At 47.1% G+C, this 22,992-nt stretch overlaps 1 protein-coding gene across 2 annotated transcripts in view; it reads left to right on the top strand.

Annotated features, from left to right (window-relative positions):
• SLC6A11 (solute carrier family 6 member 11) overlaps positions 1 to 22,992 on the top strand; it is a 124,945-nt gene that overhangs the window by 91,937 nt on the left and 10,016 nt on the right. For both annotated transcript variants that reach the window (XM_074033775.1, XM_005547816.5), the window contains 4 exons: positions 3,657 to 3,760; positions 9,868 to 9,992; positions 17,858 to 17,970; positions 21,079 to 21,216. In XM_074033775.1, coding sequence (XP_073889876.1) covers positions 3,657 to 3,760; positions 9,868 to 9,992; positions 17,858 to 17,970; positions 21,079 to 21,216 — 480 coding nt within the window. The remainder of the gene's footprint in view (positions 1 to 3,656; positions 3,761 to 9,867; positions 9,993 to 17,857; positions 17,971 to 21,078; positions 21,217 to 22,992) is intronic.

Below are 22,992 nucleotides of genomic sequence, written 5' to 3' on the forward strand. Positions count from 1 at the left end.
TTTTCCCCATAGAGGTAGGGGAGCAAGATGGAAAAATCATTTGAGAACATACCCACCTTTCACATGAATCTTTAAGCCCAACATGCCCTCTTTCATCTCTTCTCCAATATTGAAAGGTGTGCCTCCTCCAGGCAGCCTTCTCTGATTGTCTTAGCACAAGTTTCTCTTTCCCCGCGTCTGTCTTCTCCTAGCTACTGGGCACATTGTTTTGTGGATGTTTTATCTCACCTGAAGACAGAGATGGAGTGCTATGTAAAATTGAGTGGTACATCTTTCAGAGTCTGACACAGGGCTCTGCACAGTATACAGGTGAATGAACTCAGTGAATGCTGGTCCATCAGTAATTCGGGTTTGATTAGAGGATTTGGGCTCATATCCTCTGGGTTTTTCTAAGAGCTAAATGTTGCTATTAGCTTCAGTTTGAAGTGAGAACAATTCAATTCAACATGACTTAAATAAAAGAGGAATTTATAGGCCTCTGAAATGAAATGTTCTAGGATAGGTCTGATTTCAGGTCTGATCCAGGGACTCAAGTCATGTGCTAATATTGGTCTGCCTTTGCTCTAGACTCTGCTTTCCTGTGTGTTGGCTTTAATTCTCAGGTAGACTCTTCCTTCATGGCCAGTGATGCCCCCAGCAGTTACAAGCTTAACATCCCCAGAAGAAAAAAAAAAAGTGTCCCATTGACTTGCCTTGCATCATATGCTTGTCTATGAACCAGTCACTGTGGCCAAGAGAAATCCTTGGATTGGCCAAGCCTGGGTCATGTGGCCAGCCCTGAATCTACCTCTGAGTGGAGAAGAGGTAGCTTTCCAAAGTAAAATTGAGGTACTGTTACCCAAAAAGGAAAGATGGATGCTAAGTAGGCAAAAACAGCAGATGTCCATTTCGGTGTTGATGGGTCCAAAGGGCAAATTGAAAAAACAAACAAACAAACAAACAAAAAAACCTGCAAGTGACAATCATTGGTTTGGGGGACATATCTTTGGGGCTTGTGGGTCAAAATCTTTCTTTGGTGTTGCCTAACTCACAGAGCATTTATTTACCATGTTAGGCAGAGGGCCCACTCCAATGAGTGATGGGATTCAGTAGGGATTGGGGAGCGGCTCTCCCACAAGTCTGAGGGCTTTGCTCACTCTGGCCTGCACACTCTGACCCAGGACAGTGAAGGAAGGACACCCGGTTTGTGGCAGCATTAACAAGTGTGGTGGATTGAAGGCCCAGAGTCTGGTCAGGCACTGAGTAGCTCTGTGAGTTGCCACTGGGATTTGGCCTCCCATTTCATGGGTCAGCAGCTGCACTGCTTTTTGCTTCCCCATGTGGCTCACTGGCCTTTCTAAGCAGAACAGGCAATCCACTGAGGTAGTAAATGGGGAAACTGAGACAACGCAGGAGGAATTAAAAATACAACCATTTCTTCTCAAGTCTTTAACACTTTTTCTCCGCTGGACCCTTCCTACCAACATTTCAGCATCCTTAGGCTTCTACCATTTCCAAACACCTTCCCCAAATTGTATCTACCCTTTTACTACCAGCCTATCTCACACCCCCACTCACAGCAAAATGTCTGGAGTTTGTTCTTGTATTTCCTCTTTCCAGTTTCTCCTACCCCATCTCGGTGCACTCTGGTCTGCTGGCACTACCTGCCTCTCCCTGCCCTTGCACTTCATGAAAAAGCTCTCCCTCAGTTCCTCACAGAGCTCCAAGACCCTAAACCCAGTGAGCCTTTTGTTAGAGGAGAAAAAAATACACTTATTTCTCAGGTTCAGAGGCAGCATTATGATCTTCCATTTTAATAGGCAATTTGTTGAATGACTTAACACAGTTGAGCAGACCCACCCACAAGAATGACTTGTACCGTGTAATCCAGTTCTGAAGAGGGAGAAGATACTGATACTTTGCCTGGAAAGGAAAGAATTCTGGGGTCCATTGGGCATGAGTGTTTTCTTTGAATCGCTACCACATGGAGGAGAGGGATGTGGTCTGGGTGCCCCCAGAACAAGGAACACAGGAAGAAAGCTCATCTTATCTTTAAAAATGTTCTAATAGTCAGAGGTCTCTGAAGAAGAAAGGGTCTGTGTCAGGAGATAGTGAGCTCCCTGTCACTGGTGGTAAGCAAGCAGAGACTATTCTGTCAGAAGTACTCAGAAGAGAGTTCTGTGTTGAGTGAGAGGTTACACCAGAGGCCTTCTGAGGCTGATTCCATGTTGGAAATTCTGGGACTGAATGAGCATACATCTCTAGAGGCAGACCTTCATGGACTTGCACCTGCCACTTCCCAGCTGTGTGGTTTGGGCACATTACGCAACCTCTCTGTTCCTCAGTCTCCTCAGCTGTAAAAGGGGGCCAATAATAGCACCTACCACATAGGGTTGCTGTGATTTTTTTATTTTTTTTTATTTTTTATTTTTTGAGACAGAGTCTTGCTCTGTCACACAGGCTGGAGTGCAGTGGTGTGATCTAGGCTCACTGTAACCTTCGCCTCCCAGTTCAAGCAATTCTTGTGCCTTAGCCTCCCATGCAGCTGGGATTACAGGTGCCCCCGACAATGCCCAGCTAATTTTTGTATTTTTAGTAGAGACAGGGTTTCACCATGTTGGCCAGGCTGCTGTCAAACTCCTGACCCCAGGTGATCCACTCGCCTCAGCCTCCCTAAGAGCTGGGATTATAGGCATGAGCCACCCACCATGCCCTGCCGGGTTGCTGTGAATATTCAGTAATACATGAAGGGCAGTAATGCATGGTGCCTGTACATTGAGAGGTCAGTGTTTCCTGTTTTGTATTTTTAGTGCGAGCCCTGTTCTCTAGATGTCATTTGATACCTAAGCATGAATCTCCTCAGCTGCATTGGGATTTGAGCTCTGGATTTTCCTTGGCAACTTCTAGGGGCTGGGCTCAAAGAGAGCCTGGGGTACGTGTTTGAGAAGCCACTGTCATTTCCGTTGTGCATGTCATGCTGTCCACAGCAGTTTTTATCAAAAGGGAGCTTGGGGACTAAGAAAGTAGTTATCTTGTGTACCACGTAGGAAGCCGAGATGGGGGAATCTGTTCTGAAAGGGAGAAGGACATGGTGGGCCTCCCTCAGTCCTCCTCTCCCTGCCACCTTTTATGCTGAGTTCAGCTATGCAAATGTATCATCCTGGACAGAATCTTATGACACTTTTCTCATGGTGGCCTTAATCATAAGGAAAAGGAAACATTCGTTTTACCTTAAACATGACTTACCTTGCAAGCAGGCACTAGATCCCAGGGGCTCGTGGTCCTTGTTGCATGAATCCTTGCAACAGTCCTGATAGGGAAGTTTCTTCCCTACTTTGCTGATAAGGAAACTAAGCCTCAGAGAGGTTAAGTAACTTGTCCAGGGTCACACAGCTGAGGCTGGGGTCCTAAGCATTCAAGTTCTTGCTATTCACTGAGCTATTATTCATAATGTCTGGCAAATTCCCAAATTAATTGAGGACATTTACACTTGATCATGTGGTCCCCAAGAATAGAACTCTTTTAAAGGGGATCCTGGGTAGGTTAGGAAGTTTAATTATCCATTGTGGAGTTTTTCTGAAGGGTAGAGTGTGGGTGGGGAATTTCAGAGACCAGGGCCACCCTCTCACCACACATCTGACTTCTGTTTATGCCATCATCTTTGTGCCTTCCTACAGGTCTGGGTAGATGCTGGAACGCAGATCTTTTTCTCCTATGCCATTTGCCTGGGCTGTCTGACCGCTCTGGGAAGTTATAACAATTATAACAACAACTGCTACAGGTGAGCATTTCCCTGGGCCCTGCCAGCTCTCCACCAAACCCTCAGAGCCCTCTAACCTGCCAGGCTAGTTTATATTTGTCTGCCCACCTTGCAGGGCCCCAGGAGGAGACAGATAGGCTGTTTGTTGACCTCCCGCTGCCCAAGGGTCAAAGAGTGGGCCACCAAGGAGCTAGGAGAATAACAAATGTAACCAGAGTCTCTCTCAGGCACAAAGCCAATCCCCCACCACCACCAGCATCTCATTCAGGTCTCAGTGCCACCTCGTATGGGTAAAGACACATCCCAGGGTGGATAAGTGACTTGCCTGAGTCACAGAGCTAGTACATACACCAAGGGCCTTGTTCTCCCACCTACTATTTAGAAACCTGCTTCCTGCCCCTTCATACTTGACTGTAGGGTCCTCTTGTGCCCCACCTTGCCCCTCAGCCTAACACGTCTCTTTGGCCTCCTGTAGATGGCTGCACCAGGGCTGGGAGGGAGTTCAGGTGAGAAGGTGAGCCCCAGGCTGTCTGACCCTTGGCTTCCTGGCCTCTTATGCCTGCAGCTTGAGTTCTACAGCAAGGCTGACACCCGTGGAGGGCAGAAGACCTGCCCAAGGTCACCCAGCAGTGTGTGGTGGAAGTGCTGGTCTAGGATGATGGTCAGTCTGTTGACGTTTCAGTCTACTGGGGTCTCTGCACCCCTGAACTCAGTGCCTGGTACACAATAGGCTAATATTTCATGGTAGATGGACAGCACATCTCTTCCTTAGAGTCTAAGAGCTCCTTAAGCATGGAATGACAGTGCAAAAATCCCTTATCACAGAATAGTGGAGAAAGGAAGGCTGTTGTTGTTGTTGTTGTTGTTGTTGTTGTTGTTGTTGTTGTTTAACAAATGGTTCTGACATAGGATAAGTATTTTGGGGAAGTCATCAAATTAGATTCTCATATATCATCTCATCTTTCCACCGTAATAAATGTCAGATTGATTAAAGAGTTAAACATTTTTTGAAAGAAAACCATCCTGTAAGTAGGAATGAAATACTGATTTCAGAATGGGAAAAGATGTAGAAAGCATCAAAAATAATTAAAGAAATCACAAAAGAACTAACTAAGTGATAGATTGGTCCACATAAATATGGAGAACTTCTAAATTTCTGGAAAAAAACACAGAAACTATTCAAAGTAGCCACCTCCATAAAGTGAGACTGGGAAGTCAGAGGTGGGGAGGTGGGCTTTTCCCAGTTCTACCTTCTATACAGCTTAATGGGTTTGTTTTGTTTAGTTTCTTTTGTTTAACTCTGAGTACATATTGCTTTTATAATTTTTTTAAATTGTTAATACAAATATCATCCACATTATTTTATTTCCAAATATGAGAATTTTCTGTAAGATTAACGAGCATCCCCACAATGTACGATACTCAAGGGGTTTATATCCACAACATATGAATAATACAAACAGATCTATAGGAAAAACACTAAAATACCAGTAGAAAAACAAGCAACACACTCTTTTTTTCTTTTTGAGATGGAGTCTCGCTCTGTCGCCCAGGCTGGACTGCAGTGGCGTGATTTTGGCTCACTGCAAGCTCCGCCTCCCGGGTTCACGCCATTCTCCTGACTCAGCCTCCCCAAGCATCTGGGACTACAGGTGCCTGCCACCACGCCCAGCTAATTTTTTGTATTTTTCGTAGAGACGGGGTTTCACTGTGTTAGCCAGGATGGTCTGGATCTCCTGACTTTGTGATCCGCCCGCCTCGGCCTCCCAAAGTGCTGGGATTACAGGCATGAGCCACGGCACCTGGCCAACACACTCATAAAATATTGAGAGTGTTTTTCCCAAGTCCTGTTCAGCATAGGTGAGGGTAGGTGAGCAGATTGTGCCATACACCTGCTGGTGGGACAGGAACTTGGAATTAACCACCACATCACTGGGTCATCATGTGACTCGAGTGGCACCGTGCATTTGAAAGAACTTTTATCAGTGACAGCATCCCTCCCACATGACCCCATCTTTGAGACAGGGAAAGTGAAGCTGGTGGAGGCGGTACCTTGCTAGACGTGGCAGGGCCTGGACTCTGACTGGGGTCTCTGTGTCCATCCTGGCCTCCCCACTACATCCTTTCTGAGAGCTAGCTTAGCGGTCACATTATGAACTCACTTGTTAAATCGGCAGTGTTTGCTGTGTGTCTACTAAGTGCGAGGCCCTGGAGTCGGTGCCGTGGGAGATGCAGACAGCAGTGGTGCAGCCTATAGAGTTTGTAATTTGGGGAAATCAAGACAATGGGGAAGTTAATGTGGGCAGGTCTAACATGCTGAAAAGAGCAGCTATTGTAGAATCCAGTGTGCCGTCAGGCTGCCGTGAGTTCTGCTTCTCGGGTTTTTTGGATGAGAGGTATTTGGGTGACCGGACGACGACGAGATGCTAGAGACAGTCAGAGCAGGCTGTCCAGAAGAAGGCATCTAAGTTTTGTGGAGGATGTGAGCATGGGGGATGAGAAGTGAAGCACTTTGTCAGCCATGATGAAAATGTTAATTACAGACAGGAAGAAAGAGGCACCCAGACAGGAAGAACAGCACATGCAGGCTTCCGGGCTGGGCCAAGTCTGACCCCCTTGGGATACCAGAGAGGGCTACTGTCTGTGTACAATAACACCCCATCAGTGGCTTATGGTCAGCATGGGGACCTCTGTGCTGGGACCTTCAGAGATCACTTGGTCACTCTCCTCTCCAGCTAGGCCGTCAGCACCATGAGGACGTGGGCTACATGTTCTTGTTCTCTGCTGCATCCCTTGTACTTAGTTTAGTGCTGGCTTCTATGCAGGGAAGTCAGAACAAAATCACCCCATTACACAAGCAAGGAGACAGCGGCCCGTGGAGCTTGAGTCCCTTGCTCCTGTTTACATTGCCAGAGCTGGAGTGTGGCTTTTCACCTGAGTCTTCCTGGCTCCTGCACCCCTATTCCTCACTACCAGGGGTGGCCAGCTATTTCCCAACTGCTGGAGTTGAAGAGGGTTTGGTCAAAAGTGCCTTGTCTCCAGCGTGTGTCTTGGGGCAGTGGCAGTTTCATTCCCCAAGGAGTGTGTGGATGATGTGTGCTGTCAGCCGTGAGTCCCTTCTGCTTCCCCCTCCAGCAGGCAGGGTTTTATCCCATCTCTCCCATCAGCAGAAGAAAGCAAATCCCCTGGGTGGCAATGCAAAATCAGAAGGTTCATTTTATTTCCTTTTCCAAATTGTTCTGCAAGTGGGTCTTCTCAACTCCAATGGAGTAAATTAGTACCCTCTCTCCCAACAGCACAATAGCTTCTGGAGGTCTTAAAAGCCCAGTTCAGCGCCTGCCGACTTCAAAGCACTGTTACATAAGCCTTTTACCTTGACGTGGGAGCTGGGGAAGGAATTAGAGGGCTGGAAATGGAGCAAGCCAGGCAGGGAAAATCCTCACTTCCGAAGACACCACTAAGCTCTGTCTGCTTGAAGGGGTGGGTGTTCTGGGGACTGGAGGGGAAGAGGGACAGGTCATGCATGGGGCTGGAAGGGACCTCAGGTCCCTAAACAGCTTCTCTGTCTCTCCTTCTGTCTCTCCCTAATGTGAGAAAGTCACTCAACAGACGTGTGCAGGAAGATGGGACTTTTTTAACAAGGGACATTTGTTTTTTAACACCTGTGTGGATGCCCAGAGACAATTTTTTAAAGTCAGGATTTTTTCGTCATAATTTTTAGGGTGCATCATTTTTGTTTAGCTCCTAGCAAAAGCATGGGCTTTGATCTATTTGACTCATCTCCCCCAGCCTCAGGATTCAGTGAAACGTAGCCCAGGGCTGGCACACTGCAGGTCCTAAGAGCATCACGTGGGAGAATTTCAGAATGGAGAGGCTGTAGGCAAAAGCTTTCCTCCCTGGTATCATCCAATGTCCACTGCTTGATAAGTCAGGGCCATTTTGCCTCAGACTTCAGGAAACAGGCACAAGGAGCAGATGTATCCCAACCTTAGGAATAACTCTGCCCTGACCTGGGCATAGCTGAATTTCTTTTTGAGCAGAGGTAAATCAGACTTGCAGATAAAGTCCCCAAAGTCCCCAGTTATACCAGCCCAGCCAGCATTCACAGTGCCAGAAGAGTTATTTAAAGGGATGTGTATCAGTCATCCATGGCCACAATACTGCTATGTAACAAACAGCCCCAGCACACAGGGGCTGACCACAGCGAGTGATTGCTTGTATTGCTCACAAGTCTGCTGGTCAGCTGGGGAGACTCTCCTGCAGGCTATGGATTGAAAGACCCTGGGTTTGGCTCCAAAGTCCAAGCCAGGCTCAAGTCAGCTCCACGTGGGTACATTCTGGGGTCCAGGCCAAAGGGATAGCAGCTCCCCTGGGGAAGTTCTCATGAAAAATCACAGAAATGATATAAGACAAATCCAATCATGCAAGCATATCTCAAGCCTCTGTTTATGTCACATCTGCTAACATCCTGTTGTCCAAAGCAAGTCATGTGGCTAAGCCCAAAGTCAGTGAAGGCAGGGAAATATACTTCACTCCAAGGAAGAAGATTGTGAGAGTGAGTCCTTGAGGAAAAATGATTTGATCTAGTGTAAGGCCAAGAAATTCTGTTATCCAAGCACCTTGTATAGCCAGTGAGATCAGGTTCAAAGAAAAAATATTGCAGGGAGAATTGGAACCCAAGGCTCTCGACCACCAGTTCAGTGCTCTCTCTACTCTGCCCTTGATTCCTAGGGTCATTGCAAGGCAACAGGGTGTTACAACCACCAACGATGTTAATGTAAGCTTTGGTTGCATTATAAAAAGTATGATGTCAGGAGAAGAGGAGGTGAGAGTCCTGCTGTGTTGTCGAGACTAGTTCTGGATGTGACAATTGAGGAGGGACTGGATAAGCTGGAGTGTATTACAGATTTCAAGCAAAATAAGGAATTGGTAAGGGAACTGGAATGTTTAACAGAGAACAAAAAACTCAAGGGGCTATAGGGCCATTATCTTCAGATCTGCCAAGCCTGAAGGAACTCCAGGCTGTTTTGGAGGGTAAAGCTAACTTTATCAGAGAGAACAAGCATGGGTGAATACAATATGAGAAAGTTCTTAGCACTCTAAGCAGTAACAAGGGGAAAGTACCACTGGAAAAAATGGCCAGCTCCTCATTCCTGGGTGTGCAAGCAGAGGTCAGCCGGCCACCCGCAGGGATGCTATGGAGGCTAGTCATGCCTCTGGCAAGAGGTTGAACAGGGTCACCTGGCAGCTCCTCCCCTACAAAATGGAGTATTAACATGGATTGTATGCGTAAGTCTCAGTCCAGGCACTGCAGTGGTTGAGATTCTAAGGGCTAACTTCCTGACTTGGTGATTTTAGGATGCCAGGCCTGAGGCAGGACCAGCCGGGACTCAAGGGTACCGTCTTCATCTTGACAAAGTTCCATTGTTTCTAGTCTGATTTCTCCTGGGCCATGGCTTTATGCTGGTGCTTCTTAGCTGGTGAGTCCCCCCTCCCAAGAGCAGGGGACAGTCACTGCTCTGATAAACCTCTCCATGCAAGGGTTCAACCTGGAAGGGGCTGCTCCCTCGCGGCAGCAGAGCAGAGACAGACTGAGGTCTGGCAGACGCTGCTCCAGTGAACAGCTTGGCCAGGATGAATGTCACCATAAAGCCTCTGCCCTGGAGGCTGCCGGAGCTTCAGGTGCAAGGCCCATGGTTGCTCCCCTGGCTGAGAAGCCCCCATTTCTCCCGTGGAGGCTTCTCCTGCCCTCTTTGCTTTGAGCTCCCAGGAATACTTTCCCAGGCTTTCTCTCCTACCAGGGACTTGGAGGAGTGTCGGTGTGTTTCGGAGCATTTTCTCATTAGTTCTGCATTTTCCCATGTGCCAGCCTCCCTTCCCACGCTGACTCCATGCTTCTGATTCCTGACCTACCTTATCTTCTAGAAATTCAGGAGAAGCTGTGTGACCGTGGGCCAGCCACCTAACCTCTCTGAACCATGAGTGCTCCATCAGAAAAATGGAGCTGCCTGTGCCCGCACTTCTCTGCCTGCCGCACAGGACAGCCATGGTGCTCGGGTGGAGAACGTTCGAGCTGTGCACTGGTTGCGCCCGCTCTGACCCTAGTGCCTCTTGCTGCTTCCCCACAGGGACTGCATCATGCTCTGTTGCCTGAACAGTGGCACCAGCTTCGTGGCTGGATTTGCCATCTTCTCAGTCCTGGGTTTTATGGCGTACGAGCAGGGGGTACCCATTGCTGAGGTGGCAGAGTCAGGTAAGTTCGCCAAAGGAGGGGATGGAAAAGGCGGCGAGGGAGGCCAGGAGTGATGGTCATCATGGAAATGCCATCTTCCTCTTTGGCTCACACTTCTGGATTAAGGCCTCAGAAAGGGGCCCCACCATTCATCCACAATCCAGGATCCTGGGAATTACCGAGGAGGAAAGCCTCGATACCTCCTCCCTCCCAAATCCAAGGCATCCCCAAGTTTTGTAGATGCTATCACCCACTTCATTCATTTCTCCCAAGCTCCACTGTCTCCCCACTAGCCCGGGCCACCATCACTGCTCACCTGGATGGCTCAGAAACCTTTCACTGGACTCTGCCTCTGCTATTGTCACTTCCACTTCGTGCTCTGTCCTGCAGAGGGATTTCTTTTTTTTTTCAAAATGCGAATCTGAACATGTCTTCTCTGATGAAAAGCCTTGCTTGGCTTCTCATAGTGCTGGACTCAGCATGGCCACAAAGCCCTGTGTTGCCTGGCTCCTGTGGCCTCACCAGCCTCACCACCCACCATTCCCCCATGCTCACCCTCTGCCCCATCACTGTGGTCTGCTTCACTTCTGCAAGTTAACTCTCTCCTCCTCCCTCAGGGCCTTTGCACATGCTTCCCCTTTGCTTGGAGAGCACCTCCCCCTCCCTCTCTTTCCCTGTTCTAGACACAGAATCACCATGAGCATGACAGCCTTGAGTAGAGATTGACATGTGTGTGTAGCAAACCCACCACAAGCAGGGTTATCATCGTTTGGGTGATTGTGCAAAATGGTGAGAAACTGTTTCCTTGATTTACATGGTATTTGAATTTCCAGAGAATTAAGTGCACATGAAAAAGTACATAGTTTGTGTTTACATGACAAATGGAGTCTAACCTCAGATAAGTATAAATAGGTTTTTCACCTACAAGCATGTCCAGTGGGACTTTGTTTTTAAGAGCAGCACAGGGCATCTGGCCTCCCTGGCCTCCATCTACTCAAGGCCAGTCCTGCCCCCACTCATGTGACAACTGACCCACCTCCCTCTCGAGCTCCGGTCCAGGGTGTGGCTGTTTAGGTTTGGCCTGTGCGGTCAGGGAAGCACCCCTCTGACCCACCAAGACCGGCAGGCCACGGGGTGTGGATGTCAAAGGAGGCAGCTGATCAGCAAGCTCTGCTCCATGGCTGCTCAGAGTCCACCTTGCTCTTGGTCATGTTTATCAGAGATGCAGGGGCCCCTGCTGAAATCAGGAGTACAAGCTAGACCAGAGGATATGAGTATGATCAGAGCTCTCAATCGCTGGGCACCTACTCATTGGACAGGAACTGTTACACACATCATCTCATAGGATGCTCAGCTCAGCCCTCTGAAGTGGCATTTTTGCTACCCCCATTTTACAGATGAGAAAACTGAGGCTCAGGGAAGTGAGGTCACTTAACTAAGGACACACAGGCTGGAAGCAAGAGAGCTGGAACTTAATCCAGGCCATCTGGCTATCAAACTCATGTACTTCCCACTCCATCCCACTATGGCTGGGTCACCTAGCCCTTCACAAAACACCTCTGCCTCTTCCTCACATTCAACCACAGGCAGCCCTGTGAGGAGGGATCATTGCCTTCTCAACAATAGCGTTGCTCACCGTGAGAATCCGTGTCCTCCTCTGTAAAGTGCACACCCTGAAACTCCCTCATAGTGTTGCGTGAGACAGAGTAGCCACAGCACTGTTGTTGTTCATTTTATCATTGCTTCCGTTTTGGAAGGGAGTCCAAGAGAGGAGTGATAAGAAGAAAAAAAGCCAACTAAAATTAAATTTTGGACTTTTTCTTATTCAAACTGAAAGAATACTCATTGTGGAAAAATAGAGAAACATTAACATAAGAAAAAAATTCAAATCCAATGCAACACCTTGGGGTTATCCCGCTAGGATTTTTCATACTTATGTAGCTATAAGCGTGATGATCAAAACTGGATGATATTATCCTTGGCATTATGTAGGCTGAGTTCTTCCATTATAATAAAGCATGAGGAGCTTGGCCCTCAGTAAAAATAGATTGTTATCATGAGTTGTGTGGTATTCCATTGAATTGATGCACTAGAATTGACTTTCTCTGTCCCACTTGTCAGGCTGTAAGACAGGTGTTTTTCATATACTACCTCATGAAATGCTCCTGGCACCTCTGCAACATAGGTTTCACCAGGGCCTCCACTCGTGGCTGTGCAGACTATGCCCTGCACAACTCCAGCAGGCACTATTCACATAGCAGTCCTAGCTTTTACAGTGCCTGTTACAGACGAGGACCTTGTAGCTCAGAAAGATGAAGTGGTTCATCCAAGAGCATATAGTCCATAAGCAGTGCAGCCTGGATCTGGTCTCTTCTGCCTCGCTTTCTTGTGTTGCTGTTGGCAACAAGCAGGAAAGCCTGCTCTGTGCCCCTGATTGGGGGTGTGAGTCACACCAAGACCCTCTTTAGGAGTCTGCCAGTTGGAGCAAATGCAAGTTACAGCTGAATATGTAGTCACCTCCCCTTTCTCAGAAGGATCTGGGCTCACTTTCTGAGGCATGATTTTTGGAAAATACTTAATTAGATGCCAGAACACTCAGTGGGATGTCCCAGAACACCTTGGAGACTGAGCCAGGGAGACAGAATGTACTTCTTGCAGGGCTCAGATTTTGTTCTGTTCTACGCCTAGTGCCTGAGATTTGCTGACCTTCCCTGCACGTCCTGCAGTCTGTCTCTCTGATGCTATTGTACTCAGGATGCTGTCTCCTAGGGGAGAGTTTTACACAGCTTACAGTTGGGTCTTGCTTCTTTATCTAGCCTAATGATCTCTTAACTGGAGTATGTGGTCCATTTGTATTTTGCAATGATTGATATGGTTAGGTCCAGATGTCTGTTTTAGGACAGAAAATGTCAGAATAATAATCAGAAGTGGAAAGTGTCACATGTGTGGTAGAAGTGCAAAGTGATATGTTATTAACTTGAATAAGTTATGATGTATAGTCTTGGTCCAATTGCTTAGAGAAAAATAATAAGAGGTAGAGCTAAAAAGCTAATAGATGAAACAAAATTGAAAATTAAAAATATTTATTAACCTAGAAGAATGCAGGAAAGTGCCACAGAGTAAAACTAAACAAAATAAGCAAACAAAAACAGAAAACCAAAAAGAAAACAAATACAAAATAATAGACTTAAATCTAACCATATTAATACTTATATTAAATTTTTTTTTTTTTTTTTTTTTTTGAGACGGAGTCTTGCTCTGTCGCCCAGGCTGGAGTGCAGTGGCGCGATCTCGGCTCACTGCACGCTCCGCCTCCCAGGTTCACGCCATTCTCCTGCCTCAGCCTCCTGAGTAGCTGGGACTACAGGCGCCTGCCACCGCACCCGGCTAATTTTTTTTTTTTTTTTTTGTATTTTTAGTAGAGACGGGGTTTCACCGTGGTCTCGATCTCCTGACCTTGTGATCCGCCTGCCTCGGCCTCCCAAAGTGCTGGGATTACAGGCGTGAGCCACTGCGCCCGGCCACTTATATTAAATTTAAATGGACCAGATACACCAATTAAAAGGCAGAGATTATCAGACCAGATTTTTTTTAAAAAAAGACTCAACTATAAAACGTCTAAAAGAGACACACTTTAAAGACACAGATAAAGTATAAAAGAATGGGTAAAGATATACCATTCAAACAATAAACATAAGAAAACTGGCTTGACTATATTAGTGTTGGACAGAGTAAACTTCAAGTCAAAAAGTATTAGCAGAGATAAAGAGGAACACCTCATATTGATAAAAGGGGCAATTCATTGAGAAGACATAGCAATCTAGTGAGTTTGTACCTGAAAGCAGAGATTTGTTATATAGGGAGCTAAAACTGATAGAACTAGAGGGGAAAATAGACAAATCCACAAGCATAGTTGGAGATTTTAACACCCCTCTCTAATGATAGAACAATTATATGAAATGTCAATAAAGACACAGCGATCTGAACAATACTATCAACCACAATGACTTCACTAATATTTATCAAACTGCACTCAGTACTTACAGAGCACAATTCTTTTCCAGTGGACATGGAACATTCACCAAGATAGACCATATACTGTGCCACAAAACAAGCATCAGTGTATCTCAAGAAATTGAAATCCATTAATATAATGCACCATGTTAATAGATCTAACAAAAAAACATAAGATTAGCTTCATCAATGCTTAAAAAACCTTTAACAAAATTTAACACGCATTTACAACATAAAATAATCAAGAAAATAGAAATTGAGGAGTACTTTTTGAAATGATGTGTATGTGTAAAAGTTTTTAAAAAGCAGATATCTATAGTATCCTACCCATTATGTGAAAAAAGAAGGGGAGATGAGAAAATATGTCTACTCATTTGTGCAAAAGAAATACAGAAAGGATTAACTAGAAACAAACAAGAATGGTTACCTTCAGGGATGGTCGGAAAAGGGGTGGAAAGAAGGGAGGAATGGGAATGAGGGAGGAAGAATGAGAAGAAAGCAGTGCTTCTTTGAATAGATCTTTTTTTTAAATTAGCTCTGAGTCTTGGTAATGTTTCACATACCACTCAAAATAAACCATCTTTTTTTCTGTAGTGGAACCCCAAATTGAATATAAATAGTAACAAATGAACTTAACTATACTACAAATGAAAAATGTCACCATGCTGAAGGGAATGGGGAAGGAAAAACTAACCTATGTAACTTTGAGAAACAGCATCTTGACTGGATATTATAAGGCTAAAGACAAAAATAACTGTATTGTGCTCCAATTAGCATAGGGGTAGCAATTCTGCAACTGTTATAAGTGTGTATATTAGGATTGAACAAATAGGTAAATATTTTATAGATAGATTTTTCACTGAGAAAGAAGTTAAAAATAAGGAAAGGACAGATGCTAGAATGTCTTTTATTGGAATTGGAAGTATCAGTATATTAAAACTCATGGTTTTCATCTGTGTACAGATAGATATAGAAATATTCATGTGTATATGCATGGATAAATATACATATATTTCCTATCTTTGTGTGCTGAGAGAGCTTACAAGCAATAATACTCCATAGTTATGAGCACACCTAGGGCTCAGATCTTGGTTTCTAAACACTATTCTTCACTTTAAAACAAAAACACAAACAAAAACAGGGCTCCTTGGCAAAGCAGTTGATTTCAGAGCTAGGGCAAGACAAGGTGAAGCTAGAACATTTTTGTGATGCCAAAAAATAAGGAAGTGCTCAGAAAAAAAGGATGGAGGCATGTCAAAAAGCCATGGAAATCAACCTGAAGGAACTCCCAATGGTCAATACTGAAATAACTTGAACAGTAAAATAAATAATGATAGTATTGGATTGTAACCCATAGAATAAACTACCCAGGAGTCCATACTGACATATATAAATAATTGAATAAATAAATGGTGTGAAAGGACACTATTCCTTGGAGAAGAATTATAATTAATAAATATAGAAGGAATAAGGGAAATACCAAATCACCATTAGGCAAACACCATTGTAATCACGGTTGCAGGCAAGACCCACCAATGGATGCTAAAATCAGTAGGTAAAAGTTGGAGTAGAAGCAGGATATTTTCATAATCTCAAAATATTTCCCTCTAAGAGAGTTAACAATTACAAAGAGGAAAAGAGTAACGTTACAGTGGAGAAACCTAGCAGACAACAGTTTAACCTTAACCTTAAGTGATCAAAGTAAACATCACCAGTAATAATATTGATTGACATGTACCCCCTGATATAATACACCAGAAAGGACATAACATCACTGCTGTGGTTTTCTAGCCAAAAGATGCACAGCCTCAGCATAAGTCATGAGCAAATATCAGACCAACCCACATCAAGAGACATTCTGCAAAACAACAACCAGAACTCATCAAAAATGTTGATTTTAGAAAAGACCAAAAACAGACTAAGGGACTGCAAAGACTGGAGAAGACTAAAGAGATACAACCACTAAACGCAATCTGGAGTTCTGAATTAAATGTTGGAACAGAGAAAAGGGGGCAAAAGGAGAAAAACTGGCAGAATATGAGTAAGATCTGTGGCTTAATGGTATTATACCAATATTAATTTACCAGTTATTAAATATTGAATGTGTTCCCCTAAAATCAGAAACAAAGCAAGGATGTATGCTATCTCTGCCTCTATACCGTATAGCAATGAACTTCCTAGAGAGTGCAATAAGGCAAGAACAATAAAAATAATTAAAAGGAAGAATAAAAATGTTCTTGATAAACATACTGACTTAGCCAAAAATCCTAAGGAACCTACTAAAAAAGTAATAAGTGAACTCAGTGAGGACAAAGGACAAAATAAATAAAATCTATTGTACTTCTTTACATGCTAGCAGGAAACAACTGGAAAGTTTTTACTTCTGCTCTTCACAAGACACCGTTAAGAAAATGAAAAGGCAAGCCACAGACTGGGAGAAAATATTTGTAATAACTCCTCTGATCAAGGATTTACATCCTAAACATATAAAGAACTCTCACAATCAAATAAAAAGGAAACAACCTAATAAAAAAAAGTGGACAAAAAAATCAAGCCATCACTTCACAAAAGAAGACATATGAACAGACAATAAACATGTGAAGATACTCAACGTCATTAGCTTGTCATTAGCTATCAGGGAAATGCAAATCAAAACTATGATATAATATCTCTCTCCCACTGTAATGACACATCTTAAAAGACTGACAATATCAAGTGTTGGCAAGGATGTGGAGCCACTGGAAATTGGAAACATTGCTGGTAGTGCTGTAAAATGGCACAGCTACTTTGAAAATCAGTTTGGAATTTCTTAGAACGTTAAACACGTGATTGGCATATGACCCACCAATTCCATTTCTAGGTAGAATAGGCAAAACTAATCCGAGGATGAAAAAAAAACCTGAATTGATGGTTGCCCAAAGTGAAGATGAGGAACGGAGGCAAAGAGGCAGCAGAGGGGCCCAAGGGGCCAATGGCAGTATTCTATAGCTTGATTGCCATGGCTTGATTGTCATGGTGGTTATCTGGGTATATACATTTTTTAAAACTATTAAACTAGTGTGTAAATTATACCTTAATGAAGCTTCTCTTTAAAGTAAAAACTCATCAGAGTTCATGTCTATTAAGCATTTACCTGCTTCAGTGCTTTCCATTTATTGTGTCATCTCACTGAATTAGCAAAACTACTTTTTTTAGGTAGGACTTTATTATCCCCATTTTTCAACTAAGAAAATAGATTTGAGCCCAGGACACCCGGCTACAGAGCCTGTGCTCTTGACCACTGTGCCACAGGGCTCGACTCTCAGGTATCTGTCTGCTGACATTGATAAAGTTCATCCCGAGGACACGTTAACCCAGCCCTCTTATGTGGAGCAACTAAAACAAGGGAGTGTGGACCTGGAAATGAGAGTGGAAGCCAAAGGAAGAGGCTGCCAGGGTGGAAGAGCATTTCTCCAGCCTGGACCCGACCTACCACAACCACTGGGTGCCTGGTCCTTGCCTCCCCTTGGGCAGACGGGGTCAGAATCGCTGGGTGGGCCTGAGAATCTGCATTTTAACAAGAAACTGCACCTTGCCCCTTGAGAACAGTAGAGACATGTCTAGAGGAAGGTCCATGGATCAGCCCAACCTAGGCTTGAATCCTTACCCTTCCAAGGCCCTTGTTTACCTCTTTCTGCCTCAACTTGCTCATTTGCAAAAGGAGCATCAGAATAGCACCAACCGCCTGGGGTGACTGGGAAACAAGTGATTTGAGTGAGAGGCAGGCACAGTGCCTGTCGCAGAGGAGGCTCTCAGTAAATGCTGGATTAAACTAGCAATGGTATGAGGGATGGGGCTCCACCCAGTGGCTTTCTCTCTCTCCCTCACTCCAGGCCCTGGCCTGGCCTTTATTGCGTACCCCAAGGCGGTCACCATGATGCCTCTCTCCCCGCTGTGGGCCACCTTGTTCTTCATGATGCTCATCTTCCTAGGCCTGGACAGCCAGGTAAGGGGCCATGGGGAGGGGGAGCCCAGGAGGGAGGGGAACCTGGGCCAGGAGGCCAGACGCCACCCTTAAGAGTGGCTCCCCAGGCCCAACCACTCCCACCTGGCCCTGGCATCGGGGCCCTGCCCACCATCCCCCATTCCACCCTCCTCTTCCCTCCCAGCAACGCTTGCACCCCCCATCCACCAGGTGGGCTCCACACTTACCCACGAATGTCTGTTCCAGCCCCTCTAAGCCTCCCCAAATACTGTTTTCCTTACTGGAATTCCCAACTCTCAATTCATGTTTAGAAAAATTTGCTAAATACTTCCCTTCTGCTCAACCACTCCTGCCAACAGCACTGCCAGGCACAGCAGAAGAGAGTCTCAGAGAGTGAGTCCCACAGCATGCATGTCCCCGTCCCAACCCAGTCACTGAGGACACGGACACATACAAAAGCACCTCCTCTTCCTTCCTCCGTCTCTGTCCTGGATGCCACCACCAGCTCTGCCCCGCCACCACCTGCCTGCCTCTGTGCTTGGCCCTCCCTAGAGGCCCCTTGCCGACCTGCCTCTGCTTGGCAGCCTCCTTCCCTGGCAAAGGGGATAGACCTGGAGCTAGTAACTCACCCATGCACTCAGTTTCCCTTTGTTGTCACACAGCGGCAGGCGCTCGCTTCCCACACTGAGCACACTCCAGCCTCCCATCCCAGGTCCCCGGCCTCTTTTCCAGACTATTCCCCCATCAGTCCCTGAAACCCACGCTTTGCCTGCTACTCCGTGTAGCAGTTTTCCCTAGGAGCCCTGGAGAACTTCCCCCAGCCACAGCCTCCCTGCCTAGGAGACTAGGTCTTGGCCAGCCAGCGCTGTGCTGTGCGGGCAGCTCTGCAGGCAAAGCAGTCAGACACCCTGGGCCCCCAGGTGAAGTGGGGAGACACACCCAGCCCAGCCTATGGGAGTGCTGCCCTCACACATGACCTTGTGCCAGTTGAGTCACTTGGCACCCAAACCCCACAGCCAGTGTGTCTGTCAAGCCAGTCGAGTCCAATTTCTTCCCCTGAACAGTTTCCCAGAGGCTGCTGAGCCAAATCACCGGGTGTTTCTGCTGATAATCTTCCCTTATTGTTGCTGTTGCAGGCAGAGGCCTTGGAGGGATTGACAGCTTATGCGTGACAGGCCAGGCCTGCCTAGCAGAGGGAGGCGGGGGCTGGGGCCTCGGCTCGGGGAGTCCCTGGGCTGAGCTAAGCCAGCACTTGGGCCTGGGGGCCCAAGGTCTGGCACAAAAAGTGGCGGCCACTGCCTACCCCCATGCGTGCTACCCTTGCTGTGTGCCTTGGATACATTCTCAGTTCATTGTCACCATAACCACATGGGCTGCGGGGGGGTCCTTTCATTGCCTCCATTTTATAGAAGAAGAAACTGAGGTTCAGAGATACTGAGTGACTTGCTGGGACGTGCACGCCGGCCTGTCTGCCTCTTGGCCTACGCAGTGCAGGTGTCTCGTCAGTTTCAGTCCTGGATAAAACAACCTCCCTAGCATCCCATCCTCTTCCCTAGGACCTGGAGAAAGGATAGACAGAGCCAGCCCTTGCTGCTGAGGCGGAGCAGCTGCGAGGCCACAGCCTGGGCTTGAGTCCCAGCCCCACGACTTGCGAGCTGTGTGCCTTGGGCTAGTCACCTTGCCACTCTGTGCCTCATTCCCTTTGTCTGCACAAGGAGTGTTGAAACACCTTTTCTGAGGAGGCAGAGGTAAATCAGAAAGGATTTGGAGCCAACAAATGGCTCCATGGAAGGGGTGCTTCCCAACAAGGTGGCTGGCAAAAGAACCCTTAACTCCTCCTCCCTCCCTCAAGGCAGGGCAGTGGGGTGGGTAAAGCCCAGCTCTGGAGCAAGATCGCCTCATTCGAATCCAGGCGTTGCCACTTACCGCCTGCGTGACCTTGGGTAAATTGCGTACTCCCTCCTCTGTGCTTCTGTGTCTTCATTTACAAAAGGGGGATAATAATAGTACAGACCATGGAGAGACTACATAAATTAATGTATGCTAACTGCCTAGAACAGAGCCTGGCACGTTGTCGCAGGTATGATGTGTTTGCTATTATCATTACTGTTATTATTATTAATGTGGCAAACATTTCCTGAGCCTTTCCCTCCTCTGTGCCAGGGGCCCGGAGCTAGACACAGGAAATAGATAGATGACAATGATGTGGCCCTTGCCCTCCAGGATCCCACCTGCTTGTAAGGAGACAGATATAATCAGGCAACGGCCCCCAGGGTGAGGGGTGTACTCAGGACACAGAGGAGAGGGTTGGGCTGTCCTGAGTGGGGGACAAGAGTGATCAGGAAAAAGTTCATGCAGATCTGCCCCCAGTGCCGTGAGAACCAGGTAAGGGGGCGGTTGGTATCTTAGGATATTCAGGCTGGCTGTTAATGGGTGGGTAGGAACTGGGCAGATACCGTGTACCTGGTCCTGTGCTCAGCACACAAGATACAGATACTTAGTGGCTCAAACTCAGCCATTGATGCCTGCACCGTTTGGCTGGGGCCCAAAGACACCCAGCAGAGACAAAGAGCTGGAAGTTGGCTCACCTCTGATTGCCCTCCACCCAACAGAGGGGCCTCATCTGCCAGAAACAAAGAGCAGGGAAGCATCCCAACCCCGGAGACCACAGAGACAGACCAGAGCCTGCCGTCAGCAGAGCACGTAGCTCCCACTACAGGCACAGAAACCCCAGCCTTGCCTCAAGGGCAGGGGCTGGTCTCATTTAAGTTGTCGACCCCAGCACAGAGCCCAGCACATAGGCATGTGACAGGCAGCATGCGGGAGAAGGAGGAGTACTAGATTTGGAGTCTGGAGACCCCAGCTCAAGTCCTTACTGCCACATCCTTGCTGAATAATCTTGGGCAGGTCACTCCCCACCTCTGAGCCTCAGCATCCTCATCTGTTAAATGGGCATGACTGGAGCTCCGCTAGTTCTGGGATTACTGTTATTCTCCGGCCCCTCGTCTGCATCAGTGGGTGTGGGAATGAAGGAAGCCCAGGGTTCAGGCCTGCTGCGCTTGCTCAGAGCCTGGGCCCCCAGGAGCAGCCTTTTCCTTGAGTTTCACACCATCGTATCTCCCCGTCCAGTTTGTGTGTGTGGAAAGCCTGGTGACTGCCGTGGTGGACATGTACCCCAAGGTCTTCCGGAGGGGTTACCGGCGGGAGCTGCTCATCCTAGCCTTGTCTGTTATCTCCTATTTTCTGGGCCTCGTGATGTTAACGGAGGTGAGTGGCATGGTTTGTGCTGCACGGGGTGAAGTGGGTGTGTGACGTCAACTCCCAGCTCTGAAAGTGACCAGCTGTGTGACCTGGGTCAGGTCTAGTGCCCTCTGCCACTCGGTTTATGCTTCCTCCTAGCGGGTCATGGTGAGGATCTAATGGAAGTTCTCATCAAGCCCTCAGCACAGTGTCTTCATGTGCAAGTGCTCAGCTAAAGGCCGCTGCTGTTATTCACAGAGGGGAGTCACACTCACCAGGGGAACGCTGGGTTGATCTGTCATGGTGAGCACATGGACGCCTGGGCCATCCCTCAGAATAACTTCCGGGTGAAGCAACAGTGTCAGCTATTAGCCCTGTAACAGTTACCTATGAGTGGTCTCGCGTTCAGAGCAGGCTTTTCTGGGCATCTCTGATGATACTGGCACCTTCGGGCACCGTGTGCTCCAGCCTGGGCCTTCTGTGTGTAGCCCTCTTCTCACTGTCCCTGCTGGGCCTGCAGGTTAAGAGAGGCTCTCCATGACCTCCAAATTAAGACCATCTGAGAAAACTGTATTTCTCTCCCCCACCTCCCATAGCCATTCTGTCAAATAAATACCTTCTTATGTATCTTGGGAAGGTAACATTAGGTATTTTTCTCCCCATATGCACAAAATTAATTAATTTAAAAAGAAAAAATGAACTGTTGCCTAGAAACAAGAAGAGTTTTTGTAAGAAACATGGAAAGAAATGAGGGAACTCAGAATTAGTAAAAGCAGCTGACGTAATATTGAGGTCAGGCTAGAAAGCATTTGGGTTCATGCCACCTTGTTGCATCTACTCATCCCCCCCACTTCCCAACTCATATGCTGCCTCTTCCTGGAAGCCTCCTTAGCGTCCCTTTCCTCATTCATGCCCCCAGCCCCTAGCACTTTGTTTGCAGCTCAGTTCAGTCTCCTCCTCCCCATTACCGTGATCTATGGTCCACCTGTTCACCTGTCTCCCCCACCAGACCTCAGGGGCCGTGAGAACAGGAGCCAGCCCTCATTTGGCTTCATGACCTCAGAGCCAATTCAGTGCCTGGCATGGGGTGGGTACTCAGTGCACAGTGGCTGGCATCATTACCTCGCCCAGTCATTGTCACATTAATGAGAGTGATAATCAGTGTTGGAGCAAATAAATGGTATGGCGCTTCCCAGTTTCCACCTCACCTCTCCCCACTCAGAGAAACCGGGCAGTGCAGTAAGCAGGGCCTCATTAAGCACTGATTAATTAGAGTCTCTCGTCACAGTCTTGTCACATACAAATTGGGGGGTTAGCCTGATGCGTTAAAGAGGCTAACGGACAGAATTCCAAGAGGAGCAGATGTTGGCACAGGCATCGGCTGCTTGGAGAAGGCAGGTGGTGGAGGGTGCTTCTTGAACCGCCTGCCCCAGGTGCCCCCAGCTCACCAAGTCTCTGATACCCAACTTCTGACTGAGGCCTCACATCTGCCCAAGGGGTGCTTCATGGCCCCTGGAGGCCATCAGGGAGCCAGTGCTGCAGTCACGCAAGACTGTTAGTCAGCAGGCGCTTGGGCCTCCCACGCCAACCGTCCGCATCCTCGGAGGACTATCTGTGATGAATTGCACTGGAGAAGTTCAATTGCCAAATGGGCCGTGCTGCCTTGGCCTTCATGGTAATTGCTGGAAGGAACTTTCCCTCACTTACACACATTTAAAGCTCAGCTCTAAGAAAAATAGGCCACAAACGTCTTTTCTTCCACCAAGGCAGTGTGATGAGTGGTTGAGAGTATGGGCTTTGCAT

This window comes from Macaca fascicularis, chromosome 2, assembly GCF_037993035.2.
Source record: "Macaca fascicularis isolate 582-1 chromosome 2, T2T-MFA8v1.1".
Lineage (NCBI taxonomy): Eukaryota > Metazoa > Chordata > Mammalia > Primates > Cercopithecidae > Macaca > Macaca fascicularis.